General features: G+C 38.8%; 1 protein-coding gene across 2 annotated transcripts; it reads right to left on the reverse strand.

Annotated features, from left to right (window-relative positions):
- Positions 1-924: 924 nt before the first annotated feature.
- On the reverse strand, positions 925-8360 carry LOC4328477 (protein STRUBBELIG-RECEPTOR FAMILY 3). Of its 2 annotated transcripts, none has more exons than XM_015771026.3 (17): positions 7925-8360; positions 6974-7074; positions 6796-6864; positions 6533-6598; positions 6378-6449; positions 6229-6300; positions 5985-6056; positions 5843-5908; positions 5184-5249; positions 4623-5029; positions 4478-4534; positions 3993-4375; positions 3641-3909; positions 3397-3535; positions 2030-2169; positions 1751-1907; positions 925-1329 (listed from the first exon to the last, which is right to left on the reverse strand). In XM_015771026.3, the coding sequence occupies exons 2-17, from the start codon at positions 7060-7062 to the stop codon at positions 1243-1245; spliced, it is 2211 nt and encodes a 736-aa protein (XP_015626512.1). In that variant the 5' UTR covers positions 7063-7074; positions 7925-8360; the 3' UTR covers positions 925-1242. The 2 variants fall into 2 exon arrangements, with proteins under 2 accessions (XP_015626512.1, XP_015626510.1); XM_015771024.3 differs by having other exon boundaries at positions 6945-7074.
- Positions 8361-15967: the final 7607 nt, after the last annotated feature.

A 15967-nucleotide genomic window follows, 5' to 3' on the forward strand; every position in this document is an offset into this window, starting at 1 on the left:
TAGCTTTGAAAGAAGAGCAAATTTCAGCATGCAAAACATCCTACAGTACTGTTTCTCTTGTATAACCAAATTATTCCGCATAGAGTGCTAATCTAACACTACAAAAGCAAATTTAATGTTACTACAGACTGCCAGTCACAGAACAGACAAGGTAGTAATCAGCTGCTGTTTACCATCTACTCCCTCCATCCCATTTTAAGTGCAACTATAAGTTTTCGTGCCCAACTTTGATCATCCGTCTTATTTGAACTTTTTTTATAATTAGTATTTTTCTTGTTATGAGATGATAAAACATGAATAGTACTTTATGCGTAACTTATGCTTTTAAATTTTTCAAAAAAAAAATCAAATAAGACGGACGATTAAAGTTGGGCACGGAAAATCATGGCTACACTTAAAATGGGACGGAGGGAGTATCTTTTAAGCAATATATTTCCACCCGTTTGTCTCTATTACTAGCACTCACCACTTAAGGGTAACCAAAACCATAAACCCATAATCCATTCAAATACTATATGGTAATACTACCTCCGTTTCAGCTTATAAGACTTTCTAGCATTACTTACATTCATATAGATGCTAATGAATCTAGACACACACATACATATAGATTTATTAACATATATATGAATGTGGGCAATGATAGAAAGTATTATAAAGGAAAGACAATAGAAAATATGAGTAAATCGAACACATGAGACATACCTAAATGAGATCCTTTTCCCTGCAGGAGGAGAATGTGCATGTCCAGTTTCACAGAAGAAAGCATATGAATGTCGAGAGGGTTCATCCGCCTCTGAACAACACCTCTACACCAGTATACTTTCTAAAATCACAAAAACCACATGGAGTTAATCAAACAAAATAAACGATTTCTGAACGAGCTTTGAGAGAGATACAGCAATCAGATATGCTAACACCATATGAACATCGCTAATTTTAATGTAATAAAATAATCAAAATTAGAATGGATTATAAGATATACATGCAATTTGATAATGTCTAGGAAGTACAGGAATCTACTTGGCCCATAATGAGAAGGCCCATGTTCCCCTGGCTGTACCACTACCACCTTTCAACAGGTAAATGCGGCTCCAGAATCAACATGTACACTAAAGGACAATGCTGTCCATTATAAATACTGAAAGGATGCTCCACAGAAATGATTGTGTTTCCTCTGAATATTTTTGATAGCTGCGAGAGCTGGCTTCCTAGATGTACGGCCCCACCTTGATCTCTTCGTTACTCTGATTCCTCACTGGTAACACTTATAATCCTAGCTAGGTCTTGGACAATCTCTGACATTGATGGTCTGAATTCTGGTTCCGGCTGCATAAGAAATTTCAGATCATTCATCAATCACATGATTTTTAAATCCATCTCATATGGCTGTTCTCAGAAAAGAAAAACAACACAAGCAGAGCAGAGCATAGTGAACAGATAAACAAGTATATTACCTGAATGTGATTTAAGTATCAAAATGACTAAACAAATTAATTTGTGATATAATAACTTGGATATAAAATTGCAGAATGCATTTGACCTCAATAATGAAGTAAAATTATGCAATGGGCTAATAGGAAATTTAGATAGTTGATGCTTTTAGCCTAATTAAACAGCTCTCTATAGAAAATTCTGGCATAAAATCCTGATAGAGATGCTTAAGGAAGTGACACATGTACTATCTTATATTATGCTAGAAACTAGAAACTACAGTTTAGCTCAAAAGATAATGGAAGTATTTGATTACCCGAATACAACGGCTGATGATGTCTGCAAAACGTGACAGTACTTTCTCAGAACACTCTCCTTGAATAGAAGGATCAACCATCTTTGATATGGACTCAATGTCATGAAATTGAGAATCAGCCCATCTAACAAGATGTTGTTCAGCACGAGGACGAGAACTGCATATTGTAACGGAAAATAAGCAAGCAAACTAGAAAGTTCAGACAACATTTGGAGACAATTGATCTAACACAATTATGAAACTAAAATTAAGAAATGCATATTACGGTGAATCACTGACCTGTCATATGGTTTACGGCCAGTGAGAAGTTCTAGCATTACCACGCCAAAACTGTAAACATCACTTCGGTAGGTAAAAGTCCCAGCTTCATGGATTTCAGGAGCTTCATAATTCAGCAGTGCCCTCATGCGACCTGACAACTGGAATAAAAGAACACCATTCTAAGTTAAAACCACAGAGAGGACATCCTTGCAGCAATGGCTTCATTAGGAGATGCAATGGGGCAACCAGACCAGAGATGTGAACGAACTTGCTTGTTTCTTTGCTTGCTTAACTGATATTTGTTAAAGCCCTTAAATGAACCAGCTCCTAAAAACATCAGCTAAAAGCTTCTTAACTGAAAATAATCCTAACCAAAAGACAACACCTTATGAACAAATCGAGGGAACAACCATCAATTTCAGGCCTGAGGCGAGTTCTACTGCTGTGGTGGATGTGCATGGTAGGCTGGTAGCTGGAAGGCCCAACATAACTAATCTAAAACTTAAGATAAATAAAATTTTAACCCCCTTCTTTCAATAGTCTTTCCTGCGATAGTAAATATGTGGATAAGGCTGCTCTAGTTTGGAAGGAAGTTGTAGCACTGGACCTAGTAGCTGTCATGCCCTGAGAGCTGCTTAGGTGCTTGAATACTGGATTGTTACTCGTATGCAGTCAAATTATAAAGAGTAGTATTCACAACACTACAGATAGTCAGGTACTTTAATTAAATTATCACAAAACTACATATTTAAGGTGTTGTATCACAAAACTACAGATTTAAGTATTTAACACACGGTTTATCACAAAACTACAGATTTAAGGCCAAATATCACAAAACTACAGCTTTAATACTAGAGTTATCACGAAACTACATATTTTACAATTTAAATCCCTACCACTACTATCATGTTAAGAGTTATAAATGTTATAGTTTTGTACTTCCTCCGTTTCATATTATAAGACTTTCTAACATTGCCCACATTCATATATATGTTAATGAATCTAGACATATATGTGTGCCTAGATTCATTAACATCTATATGAATATGGGTAATGCTAAAAAGTCTTATAACCTGAAACGGAGGTAGTACTTAACTTGCTACAAAACATGTAGTTTGTGATATTTTATTACTAAATATGTAGTTTGGTGGTCTTCCATCTTAAATCTCTAGTTCTTTGATAAATTCGGTCCTAAATCTGTAGTTTTGTGATGCACCGCCTTAAATCTATAGTTTTGTGATAGTTTGATCAAAGTATATGTAGTTTTCTGAAATTTACTCTTCTTAATTGGACTTCAGGAATTTTAGGAAATGTATCAGAACTGCTTGCGACGGAAAAGCCGAAGTATCACAACCACAAGGTTGGTGTACAACACTAGATGTTACCTGTGTAACAGAACCTGACAGCGTCAATTCTGCCAGTCCACATTCAGCGACACGTACTGAGAATCCATTACCAAGGAGCACATTGGCTGGCTCAAAATTCTGGTGCACTACTGGAGGTTCACAGCTCTCATGTAGATAGCTGAAAGAAGAATATAAGTACAAAAGCTACCCCATGAAAAACTAAATTAAATAAGCACAAGTTCATGGTAATTATATTGAACCGCGATACAGCTTGGTAACTTACTCTAAGGCCTTTGCTGCACCAAGAGCAACTTGGAGGCGAGCATTCCATGATAGTGCACCATCCAATTCCTCCCCTTCATGTAGTACATCATGCAGTGTTTTTCTACTGAAATGATTATAAACAAGTAACCTCTGACCATATTCTGCACAGTATCCAACAAGCTCGAGGATGTTGGGATGCCTAATATCTGATACACTTGCAACCAGTTCTAGAAATTCATCTACCGGTATTCTATCATTGGCGTTATCAATCTTCATAACTTCCAAGAACTGCATAGGATAAAGGAAGATTAGTATAGCATTTCAATAATCATAAAATTCCATTTAAATGAAGCAGTATTTTGTAAACATACCCTGCCTTCAGGAAGTTCTGCCAGATATACTTTTCCCAACCTACTCTCTCTTATCAAATTTCCCTCTTCAAAACTATTTGTATATTGCTGAAGTGATGCAACAGAAAAGGATGTTGCAGATGTCGAGGGACCTGTCCTAGGTGGAGTACTAACTCTTTTCTCTGGCTTAACAATGGGATTTACAATCACTTTTTCAACAGGTGGTGGTGGTGGCGGCGGCGGCGGCGGCCGCGGCGGTGGCGGTGGTGGTGTCGGAGGAGGAGGAGGAGGTGGTGGTGGTGGAGGCGGCGGCGGCGGAGGTGTAGAAGCAAAAATTTCTGTTTCTGATCGCTGCAAGTTAATTACATGTTCTTTTCTCTTTTCAGGAGGCTTCTCGAGAGCAGCTGCCAGCAATTGAATAGTTATTTTATACATCTGAACTTAAAAATGTGAATAGTATTACAGTACTAAAAGACCTGATAGATCAGATTTACAAGCATCTATACCTGGTACCGCCAAATTTATTTCACGAACCTGCCTCCGTTCAGGAACCTCTGTTGATCCTGTTAATAGAACATCAATATGCTGTGATATAAAACAAATAAAATATAATCAGAAATATATTACAGAATATATAAATTAATTGTTGACCTTTTTTGGCATCATTCCTTGACTGCACTGAAGCTTGCTTAACTTTCGGCTCTTCAACCCTCTGATGAACCCTCCCCACCTGACTTGTTGTATAATCACGTCTTGACTGTCTCTCTTGGTACTTGGACAGGCAAAATATTACCAGCAGCACTGTAACTATAAACAGGACAATAGCTAGAAGAACATATCCAACAATCCTGAGGGTTGAAGACTTATGTTTCCTAGATGATGGAGAGCTGCTGTCTCGAGCAGTAGATCCACCAGAAGAATTAGAGGGCGAACTAGATGGCGAAGGAGTTCCAGAAGATGAAGGTGACGATGGTGTTTGTGTTGGTGTAGAGCCTGTAGGTGTTGAAGAGGGTGATGCAGAAGGAGCTATGCTGGTATTAAATGGGTTCCCATCCTTTCTGTAGACAAAAACAATGAATTACTCAATAAGTTACCTTACATATAATTACATATGGCAAAAGTATATAGTAGAGAGAATTTTTATGTAGGAATACCAAGTACTATGTGAATTGCATCAATAAATTTGAAATATGTAAGAAAAAGGATTCTCACTTGAAGTTTGGCACATTCAGCAACTTTGGAGGAACCGGTCCAGAAAACAAATTATTCTCTATATTTCTGTTTCAGGTAAATATATTATCAGAAACAAGTGTAGATATTTCATATTTGTATGCATAACAGCATTCTAAGAAAAAGGATGATCTGGATTAGACATACATAACAAATTGGATTTAAATTACTGTTTGACTTGTGAATGTCTATGATAAGATAAAAGCTAAATCACTTACATCACCTGTTCTTTTTTCTAACTAGTACAGCTTTGTTAAAACCTAAAAGTCCCGGTTCTGGTCATGACTACATGGTACATTATACTTCTGCAAACAAATGTATGACTGCCATGTACTTTGTGAAAGGATGTCAAGTTTCTACAACCTTATCAAATTCAATGTGACTGTTGAATAATAGAGAACTTTGTGTCTGCTAACATATTGTTGCATGTTACTTCAAAATAATGACAAAGTGCAGGATAATCATAATTTATACTATGACATCTCTAAAGTAGACCAGAAGAAAATGTCTGTTAAGCAGATCAATTTTATAAATCAACACATAACTGAGAATACAATTGCTGATTGTCCAATTTATACATAATGGTGTACTAATAAAAGTGAATCAGTAATATGATGACAGAATAGAGAGTGTGGGAATACAAATCTTTGAGGGGGAGATCCTGCAAGACATCAAGGGTTCCGGATAGTTGGTTGTCTTGCATGTGCCTGTAAAATAACAAGGCATGAAAATAAGTAAAAATGATAGGGAAAAAACTATATAAGAAAATACTTGTAGACTTACAATGTAGTCAATGATGACAGGCTTCCCAGAGAAGGTGGTAATGAACCACTGAAGTTATTGGATGAAATATCACTGTGGTCAAATGCTAGATGTTATGAACGAGTTAACAGTTCACCCCTTGCCTGCCAACCCTCTCGGGTCTTGGGGAAAATGAAGATATGATATACTCTCAGGTGCATGAGCAAGTGCACATGAAGAGTAAGAATAAGCAAAATGAAAAGGAGAGGAAAATGAGGTATCTTACAAATTTACAAGGCCAGTAAGGGAACCAAAAGCATCTGGCAGTTTCCCGTCGAGATGATTATCATTTAGAGACCTACAAAAAGACAGATCAGAAAAAAAATAGTACAGCAACCTCTCTGCTTAGGAACAGAAATAGGACAATAGTCATACATGTCTGTTAAACTCTGAAGCATTGATAGTGACGTCGGAATGCTTCCAGTGAGCTGGTTATCAGACATAAAACTGCACCAGCAAGGAACATAAGGCATCTCATCACTCAATCACAAGAGCTAAAAAAATTCCAGAAGAGGAAGAATAGCACATACAAATGCTGCAGTGTAACAGGTAGATCTTCTGGTATAGTTCCACCAATATTGTTGTTGCTAAGATTTCTACAATGAAAGAAAAGTAAATAGTCACAAAACCTGACCAGGATACATACGAAAACAACATAACTTCTGCCAATATATAAGTACAGACTTTGAATTTCCTATTGATCTATTAATTACTATGCATGTATAATTAGATGACATGACGATCAAGGATCAATCATGGGCAAAGAGAATAAAATTAACAGTAATACTCTTACATAGTGGTTATTGAAGTGAAGTTCCCCAGGCTGCCTAACTGTCCTTCCAAATTTGCAGCATTGAAAATTCTACAAACAATGAGTTGATAAAAGCACAAAATATAAACACTCGACCAGATAAAGGAAATGCAAATGTACAATGGACGTACATTGAATCTATATTTGAGCCAATACATACAACGCCCTGCCAACCATCACCACAGGGGTCACCACCATTCGCAGTCCATTTAGGAAGAGCCGGTGATCCAAGTGCAACATACAGTCCATTTATAGCAGCAACTGCCCATAAATCAAGCAAAAACAGTCATTAGTAACAAACATAATTATCCCTGACATGGATTCACACCAAATCAACACCATTTTAAGGTACTTAATGAAATGAACCTACATAGTAAGTAGAGTGCAGAGTGTGCAAATGGGCCAGTTAATTCAGGTAAAACAGAACCCAGCATTTCACCAAAAACCAAGGGTGAGAGTGGAAATTAGTCATCATATCACCTTCAGCCGACTTTTTACAACTAAGACCCCTTTTTATGCAAACAGTTTGAAAGGAACTTTTTAATTAAAGATTCATGTAAGCGAGAGTAATAATAAGACCATTTCTCATTCTACCACAACTAGCCTAACTAAATCATCCATCACTTTATCCATCAACCATTGTCGTCAATAATGACGATTACTAATCCAAAGAGAACAGTTCACATAACAATCCTAAAACATCCCTTCAGACCGAAAATAGCAGCTCGATTGCAGCATTTAACCACTTCATTTGCTTCCACAAGCAAAAGCACACGAAAATTCAACCGCCGCATCAAGTCCAGAAGAAGAAGTACCGCAAGATATCCCCTGCCAATCCGCACAATCAAATTGAATCGATCGACCCAACCTAAACCCCCCACACGTTTCTCACCACCCGCCCAATCTCTAGTGCACAGTACAGCACTGCATCGAAATCAATCCCCACCTTGACCTCGCTTCCACCGACAAATCCCATGTTCACCCCGAACAGTACTTAGCTCGAATCATCGCCTCCGCAAACAGTGCAACGACCAACGGCCACCAACCAAAAGCTAGTGCAACACGTACGAGCAAAGCATCCAAGCACGAAGCGCGAGCGCGGAGCACTTACCATCGGCGGCGACGGTGGCCGCGAGCGCCCGCCGGGGCAATGCCGCCGCGGCGATCAGCAGCAGCAGCGGCAGCACGAGCACCGCCGCGGGAGCCCCTCTCCGGAAGCAGCACCTCCCTCCCGCTGCCATCCGCATCGACGCAAACTCTCTCTCTCTCTCTCCCCTCCAGCAATTAATCAGCGCGGCCTCCGCCGAAGCAGCATCAGCCAGATCAACCCGAAGCGATCGCGGAAGAAGAAGGAACCAAACCCCGCGTTCGCAGATCTAGCGTTCGCTCGCTCGCGCGCTCGCGAGAGAGAGATGCCGTGCCGTGCTCCGCACCACCGCCGCCACCACGGGGCTCGCTTCCCGGAGCACGCCGCCGCCGCCGCCGCCGCAGAGGCTTGTGCTTTTGGTGGGCTTCTAGTAGAATCTAGCTGTAAAACTGCAGTCTCCAGAGGAGAGAGAGAGAGAGTGAGAGAGAGAGAGAGAGGAGAGAGAGGAGAGTGAGAGTGGCGGCGAAGTGAGAGAAGAGAATGCGAGGAGGAGGAGCGTGGGAGTGAGCAACGGGCGTGAAAAGGTAGAGAGAGAGAGGGAGAGGGAGTGGGTGAGCGGCGAGCAGCGAGGGGAGAAAGAGAGAGAGAGAAGAAAAGGCGTTTGCGAGAAAGGAGAGGAGAAAAAATCGAGCAGAATAGCAGGGGATATTTGTACTTGTGACTTGTGAGTACAAAATTATTCATCTTTCTAAAAAGTATTATTCATTAGCACATAATTAATTAAGTATTATTCGCTCCGTCCTAGTTTACTAGCCGTTCTAGAAAGGAGATGACAAAATATGGTATTGGAAAAATAACCTACATACCCCTACATTAATCATTTCAATGCTTAAGAATTAACACAAAACTAGTACTGCGTCTGTCATTTCGATATGTCTGCAACAAGTATAGGGAAGAAAATTAATAGAAGTACTCATGCTAGTGGCTAGCATGCTAGCTGCCCCACAGCTAAACGACCTTCTTTCTGGGAAATAACTCTACACCCCAGCGACAACTAAACCGGGACTGATAGAGTAGTATTAAAAAATTAAGAAAATAAATTAATATGATTTTTGAAGTAACTTTTATAAAGAAAATTTCTATAAAAATATACTATTTAGTAAGCATGTTTAGTGGTTTAAAAAACATGTAAAAAAAGAAAGATAGAGTTAAGAAAGTGAACAAAGGAACCGCCATGTGTAGTATTTTCTCCGTTTCATAAAAAAATAAACTAGTATCGAATATGACATATTTTATTAATACGAATCGATACTTTTCGGTTTCCTAGTATTAGGAGTACATTATTTTTTTTTATGGAACGCGAGTAGTGCGAGTGTTCTGCACGCTGCGAGGCATTCAGTGCAGGGGAGGGGTCGTGTGGGGCCCATGATGACGTGGGTCTCGGCTGGGCTGGATTGGGAGGGTGTGTGGGGCCAGCGCTGACGTGGAGCTCTCGTGGGGTGGGCTCCTGGATTCGTTTTTCATTTGGCGTTTTGGCTTTTTGTCCCTGGGAAGAGTTGTTTGGGCACACGAAAAAGGAAGAGATTGCAGCTTTGGATGCCGTTATGTATATCCATGTACGTTTGCAACTTTGCATTGCACCCAAATGTCTTGTGCTTGTTGTGCATGCCTTCACGAAAGGCACTTCCTTTTCAAAACTTTTGAACAAAGTAGCTAGAAAAAAAGTGTGTTGCTCAAAGGTGGTTTAGATATTTTGTGTTGAGGATTGATATGAATTTGTGATACAAAAGGATATACTTAGCCCATCGATCCACCTGTAACTCGAATTTATCGAAACATGATTCTAATTTTGGTAGTAACAATTTAACAAACATCCTACAAGAGTATTATAATATAATTAACCTATCACTCAGTGACGAACACACCCATTAGGCAGGGTGGGTCGGCCGGCCCAACTACGATCTGTGTCGTCCCACACCCCGAAACCTTATTTTAGTCCTATTTCCAACATTAGTCATTAGTCTACTATTGAATAATCAGATAAATCAAGTATTTTAAGTAGGAACAAAAACATTTATGAAAATTCGTGTATAAGTAATACCATTTTGATCGTTTCTGATTTTGGCCGTACATAAAATTCTATTTTCTTTCTATTTCTTTAGTGCATAATACAGTCTACAGTAAATAGGTAAATATATTAAAAAAATCCATTTTACTCACTTGAACTATTTTGACGAAGCACTTAAACCCCTAAATAATTTTTCATCTCGTTTTATACCCCCGAACTATTGAAAGTGGTTCCCCTTGTTGTCTAACAGCATTTCTCATTTTCTTTTATCTCTCTACATATAAGTCATATACGTTTGTTCGACTACCAATCCTCGTTGTTAACTTTCTCGATGTTCGTGCCGTGCATTGTTGCGCCAATGCCGTGAACCAGCGACTAAGATTTGTGTGTGTTGTGCCATCACCTAATTAGGGCTAGCTCTACCGTCCCATCTATATTTTAAACATGCGTCCATCACTGCTATATCACTTGATATCAATTAAACTCCACGAGAAGAAGGAGAGCTATCCTCACAGAAAGAAAGAGAGAGGGAGAGAAAGAAGAACTATAAAGCAAAGGAACATGACAGGAGCTAGGAGACACCGAATTTCATTGCCTTAGCCGTCAAGCACCTGGCAATTTTCCAACAAACCAAAGCGTCAAAAACCTAATAAAACCATTGATTCGACAATGACATCCATGCCAAGTCACAATCTTGTCCTTCAAAAAAAGAGGAAGCTTGAAGCACATAAAACCCATGCTTTTAGTGAGAGCATCACTTGGAAGGGGACAAGTTAAGAGCAATCCTTATCCTTCAAACCTGAGGCCTGCAAATCAAATGGCCCCACGTCAATTAGCCAGCCGCCATGACAGTATATATACTTGTTGAAAGCGCATTGGGTCAATATAATGGTGATTGGAGAATGCAATAGTTAATTAATGACAGTACTTATCACTTACTCATATATATCTCGTGTGTCCTGGGAAGCAAACAAAACAATATTTGCTATGTCAATTAAGATCTATCATTATGTTGATTATTACTGCCACGAGGGTGAAAGGAAGCTCTCTCTTTCATGTTGCTCAGGTTAATTTTGGTTTACTCTCTGACAGATTAGTTTAGTTTGACCTTAACAGATCAATTATTGTCGAATAATACGTAAATACGATAGCATGTAGTGGTGAAAACGGATCCCATCCACTTTGAATCCATCCGAAACAAAGGATATTGGTACGGGTGTGGTTAATGGGCGATCGATCCTCTATACACTCTCTCTCCCCCTTCCTCCTCCCCTTCTTCTCTTCCTACTACACCATATAACTTTTTTAAAAAAAAACAAAGTTAGAAAAAATTATGTATAGAAATACTATATAAAAAAATATTTGAATTCAAATTCAAATTTGAAACGGGTACATAAACTTTTGACTTATAAACTTTAGGTCTATAAACTAATATTTGAATTCAAATTCAAACTTAAATCGGGTATGTAAACTTTTGACTTATAAACTTTGGGTCTATAAACTTTAGGTGTATAATTTTTAGATGTATAGAAATACTATATATAAAAAATATTTGAATTCAAATTCAAATTTGAATCGGATATATAAACTTGACTTGTAAACTTTGGGTCTCTAAACTTTAGGTGCATAAACTTTAGATGTGAAAACTTGATGTGTACAAACTTTAGGTGTATAAATTTACTAAAATAGTGAAGTAATGCGGTGCAAAAAAGGAAACCACATGGAGGAGGGGGTGATCGATGTGGGGAGGGGGACTGATCGCTTGGAGCGATCGATCGCCCCTTAGGACTTTCGTATTGGTACGGGTTTTAAGAAATCTAACGGATATAGTTGCAAATACAGATAGTATAATGTGGATATGGATGCAAACGTGGTATCTCTAAAATTCAACGGATGTGAATTATCCGATATATCTATCAGATTATCTAATAAGCCGTTTGTTGAATAATCCAGAATTATCAATCTATGTAATCACTCTATCCATTGCATGTGACATGAGCCAGACTATCCAATGATCTGATTCATCAATTAACCTAGATTTTTTAGTTTGGGGCTTTCATCATCTCATTTCACACTTGCATTGCTGTATTTTTATATTATGTATACATTGTATACATATTATTTAGCACTTAAGTATATAATTATTACGATAGGTCATTTATTGATCATTTTATTGTTGTCCCATTGCTAACTCGATGTTATATTGATTGCAATAATGTAACGTCCAACAGATTTAATCTGTTTCTAAATTGAGTCCACACCATTTCTGACATCCGAAAAAATCTGCCTTATATCCATATCCGCTAAAAATATACTTAACCGTCCCATAAAAAACCAACCTAGTACTGGATGTGACACATCCAGATTTATTGTACTAGAATATTGTACTAGAATATGTCACATCTAGTTCTAGATTTATTTTTCTGGGACGGATGGAGTATGGTTCAAGATATAGTATACCTATATCTTATCCGTTTTCATCCCTAATAGAATCATAGTATGCCGGCGTTAATTGCTGGGTTCATTCAAAGAGATCTTTCGGTGCATCATGGGAAGTTGGGTATACCGAACTAAGCTAAGTGCATTTAAACAGGATGGACAAACAAAAACAGACGAGATCAACTTTAGCCACAAGGATCAGAGGGAATGCTTAGCATCACCACCAAGTTGTCATGATGATTTCAACGATTCGTCCCGTCATGGGCCTGCTGCTGACGTCACTATCCTAACCTAACACGTCAGACTACCAAAACGGGTCAATGATTAACGAGAATTCGATCCATTGATTCATTATCGTACCACCAAGAGAAACGATTACACCCTCCTAATTATATAATCATTATCTGACCGGGAATGAAAATGGTCATACACGATGTCATATCTAGTGATTTTTTTCATATTTATCAATTTATTTATTTAGCGGTGATATTAATATGATTCTAACAGAAACTTAAAAAATCAAAATTTTATAGGACTATAATAAAATTCAGTCGAAAACGGTACGACCAGTTATATAAATGATACTCGATCACCGGAAATTTACATCACCGTATGTCCGTTTGTACTTCTAGTAGAGACCACCGGAAAAGCACTCCTGATAATTCAGGAGTATAGCAGTTTATGTAGCTAGTAGAAAGATTCTAGTCAAGCTAAACAATGGAAAAGGGGGTGTAAAAGGTGAGAACAAAAGGAGGAAAAAGGCCGGCATAAAACAGAAGAGAACCTACTCTCCTTTCGGCTACTTGACTTTCTAGGACCAGATAATTCTTGGATAGCTACTTTGTATCCTAGAGGATACTATAGCATTTATTATGTAGTACTCCATTCATTCCAAAATAAACCAACATCTTATAAGATGTGGCACATCCTGATACAATGAATCTGGACATAATCATACAAGATGTGTCGTATTCGGTACGAGATTGATTTATTTAACTGCCCACTGAAATGGAGGTTCATAAAATCCGAGTTGGCAAAAGTAATCGTATAAAAAAAAATTACTGTGAAAGTAGATCAGTCATCTGAACCAAAGGAGTTGCAATGTACAAATTGCTAAATGAAATTCTACATTTTTTACAGAAGTTGTATGATAAGTTCACCGGACCATAGCTCATTATTATCCTGAAGAACTGAACAACTGAAGTGGCCAAGTTCAGGAATTTTTCCCTAGACAAATTCCATTGGATGGGCCTTAGCTTAGACAGATTCCATTGGATGGGCCCAGCTACGAATTTTTCGTATACGCAACAATTTTTTTTAGCTCAATTATACACAATTGAGATAGGATGTGAATAGCATACTAGCTAGCTAGGCCCACAACCACTAGTTGTTCAGCAAGCAATATCATCAAACAATGTCTGTAAATCTGTAAATAACTCTCATGTGGTACAAAATTAACTCCAAAGTGTAAATTATGTACTCCCTCCGTTTCAGGTTATAAAACGTTTTAACTTTGGTCAAAGTCAAACTATTTTAAAACGTTTGGTTAAAGTCAAACTATTTTAAGTTTGACTAATTTTATAGAAAAAGTAGTAATATTTTTAACCCAAGACAAATATATTATAAAAAATTATTCAATTATAGATTTAATGAAACTATGCTGGTGTTGTAAATATTACTATTTTTTTTCTATAGAGTTAGTTAAATTTATAGTAGTTTGACTTTGACTAAAGCCAAAACATCTTATAATCTGAAACGGAGGGAGTAACTGAAAAGTAATCTGCCAAGCAGGTGAAGAAAGGGAGCATCTATGATGCTCAATTGTTGATCACGTATAGAAGTCATTAGAAGAATGAATTCAGTCATTTGCTGACCATGCATCAGACCTAAAATTCAACCGTACAGTACAGATCTCTCCTCGCTCCCCTAACTGTAAAACCTCTTCTACTTGACTACTTCCCAAATTTTCTCTAATTTCAATATCGTTTTCTTTTCTGAACTGCCAATTTCAATCTCTTTAGTGAAGTTCAAATATTCCGATGGCCTTTTTCTTTAAAAAAAACCTGTTTCTGAACGGCTTCGAATATTCCGACTGAAGAGCAAATCCGATGATTTTTTTTCCTTCCCAATCCTATCAAATAAATTACGAATAATTTCTTCCTCCACCTATCTTATAGTACTGCAGTTAGTAATTCTCCATACACAACATTGGTAGTACCCCATCCGTTTTAGATTATAAGTCATTTTAACTTTAGTGAAAATCAAACAACTTTATGTTTGACTAAGTTTATAGACAAATATAATATTATTTATTTACAACATCAAATTAGTTTCATTAAATCAATAATCGAATATGTTTTCATAATATGTTTGTCTTGGATTAAAAAATATTTTTTCTATAAACCTGATCAAACTTGATATAATTTGAATTTAACCAAAAGTCAAAAACAACTTGTAATCAGAAACGCAGGAGTATAGATCACAAACTGCCAGTGTTACAAATTTATCACAAATTCGAGCAGTTCCATGCACGTTGTTAGTTACACGTATCCCTCTTGCGTTTCGCGCCAAGCGTGCCAAGAAGATCACGCCTGACCACCGCCCGAGAAGCGGCGCCGTCGTTCGACGTCTCCGGCGCCGCCGCCGCCGCCGGGAAGAAAGCGCCGTCGTCGTCGACGGCTGCGGCTACCTCCTCCTCTTCCTTAACGACTGCATCGTGATGATGCGGGCCACTGCTAGGCGCATCGCAACAGTAGCCGCCGCCGGCCGCCGGCTTGTACTCCGGCGGCGCGCCGTCGCCGTCGCCGTCGCCATCCAGGGCGGCGCCGCCGCGCCGCCGCGCCAGCTTGGCCTCCCAGCGAGCGCGGACCGCCGCGAGGACGCCGGCCAGCTCAACGCCGTCGCCGACGCCCTGGGCGACGAGGTCGCCGTGGACCTCGCCGACGACGTGGTCCATGACGGCGGTGTACACCGCGGCGACGTCGTCGCTGTCCTTCTTCTTAGCCATGGCGGCGATCGACGCGCGTACGTATGTGTACGTATATATACGCCCCTGTAGAGAGTATTTATACCTCGAGATATACCGTTATATTATGCTAGTAAATCGTATTCGGATGGGATAACGATTTTTACGCGTACGTGAAACGTGATAATCACGTATACTACGTTTTTACACAAAAATAAATAATAAATAAATATACAAATAATCAGTATCCAACCAATTTGTTGTTGGGCTTGGGCCTCGGCCCAGGAAGAGACAGATTTGCACGGGACACGTGTCATACTCTTATAGGCTGGACATCGAGGAAGGCGTCTATAAAACACGGGGCGCTTCAGAACCCTAAACCCATCAGTCCCACCTGTCTCTCGCCGCCGCCGCAGCACAAGCGCATTCAGATCTCGGTCGCTTGGTTTTCCTTCTTGATTTCCTCTCCGAGTGGTAATTGCTTCCGTGTTTTTCTCTCTTTTTTTTTTCTCGTTGAACGATTGATTTGCTTTTGCTTCCATTTTGTTTGTTTGAAGATTTCAATTCATCGCATCGTTGATATAGTTTTTGAATC

The sequence above is a fragment of the Oryza sativa genome, chromosome 2, assembly GCF_034140825.1.
Source record: "Oryza sativa Japonica Group chromosome 2, ASM3414082v1".
Lineage (NCBI taxonomy): Eukaryota > Viridiplantae > Streptophyta > Magnoliopsida > Poales > Poaceae > Oryza > Oryza sativa.

What these genes read in the sequence shown, in the direction of transcription:
- LOC4328477 (XM_015771024.3), bottom strand. Translation starts at nt 8,060, where the DNA reads ATGCGGATGGCAGCGGGAGGGAGGTGCTGCTTCCGGAGAGGGGCTCCC. An exon ending in AATAAATTTGGCGGTACCAG is followed by an intron (nt 4,376 to 4,477) that starts GTATAGATGCTT and finishes AATTGCTGGCAG; the next exon opens with CTGCTCTCGAGAAGCCTCCT. An exon ending in GGTGCAGCAAAGGCCTTAGA is followed by an intron (nt 3,536 to 3,640) that starts GTAAGTTACCAA and finishes TTCTTCTTTCAG; the next exon opens with CTATCTACATGAGAGCTGTG.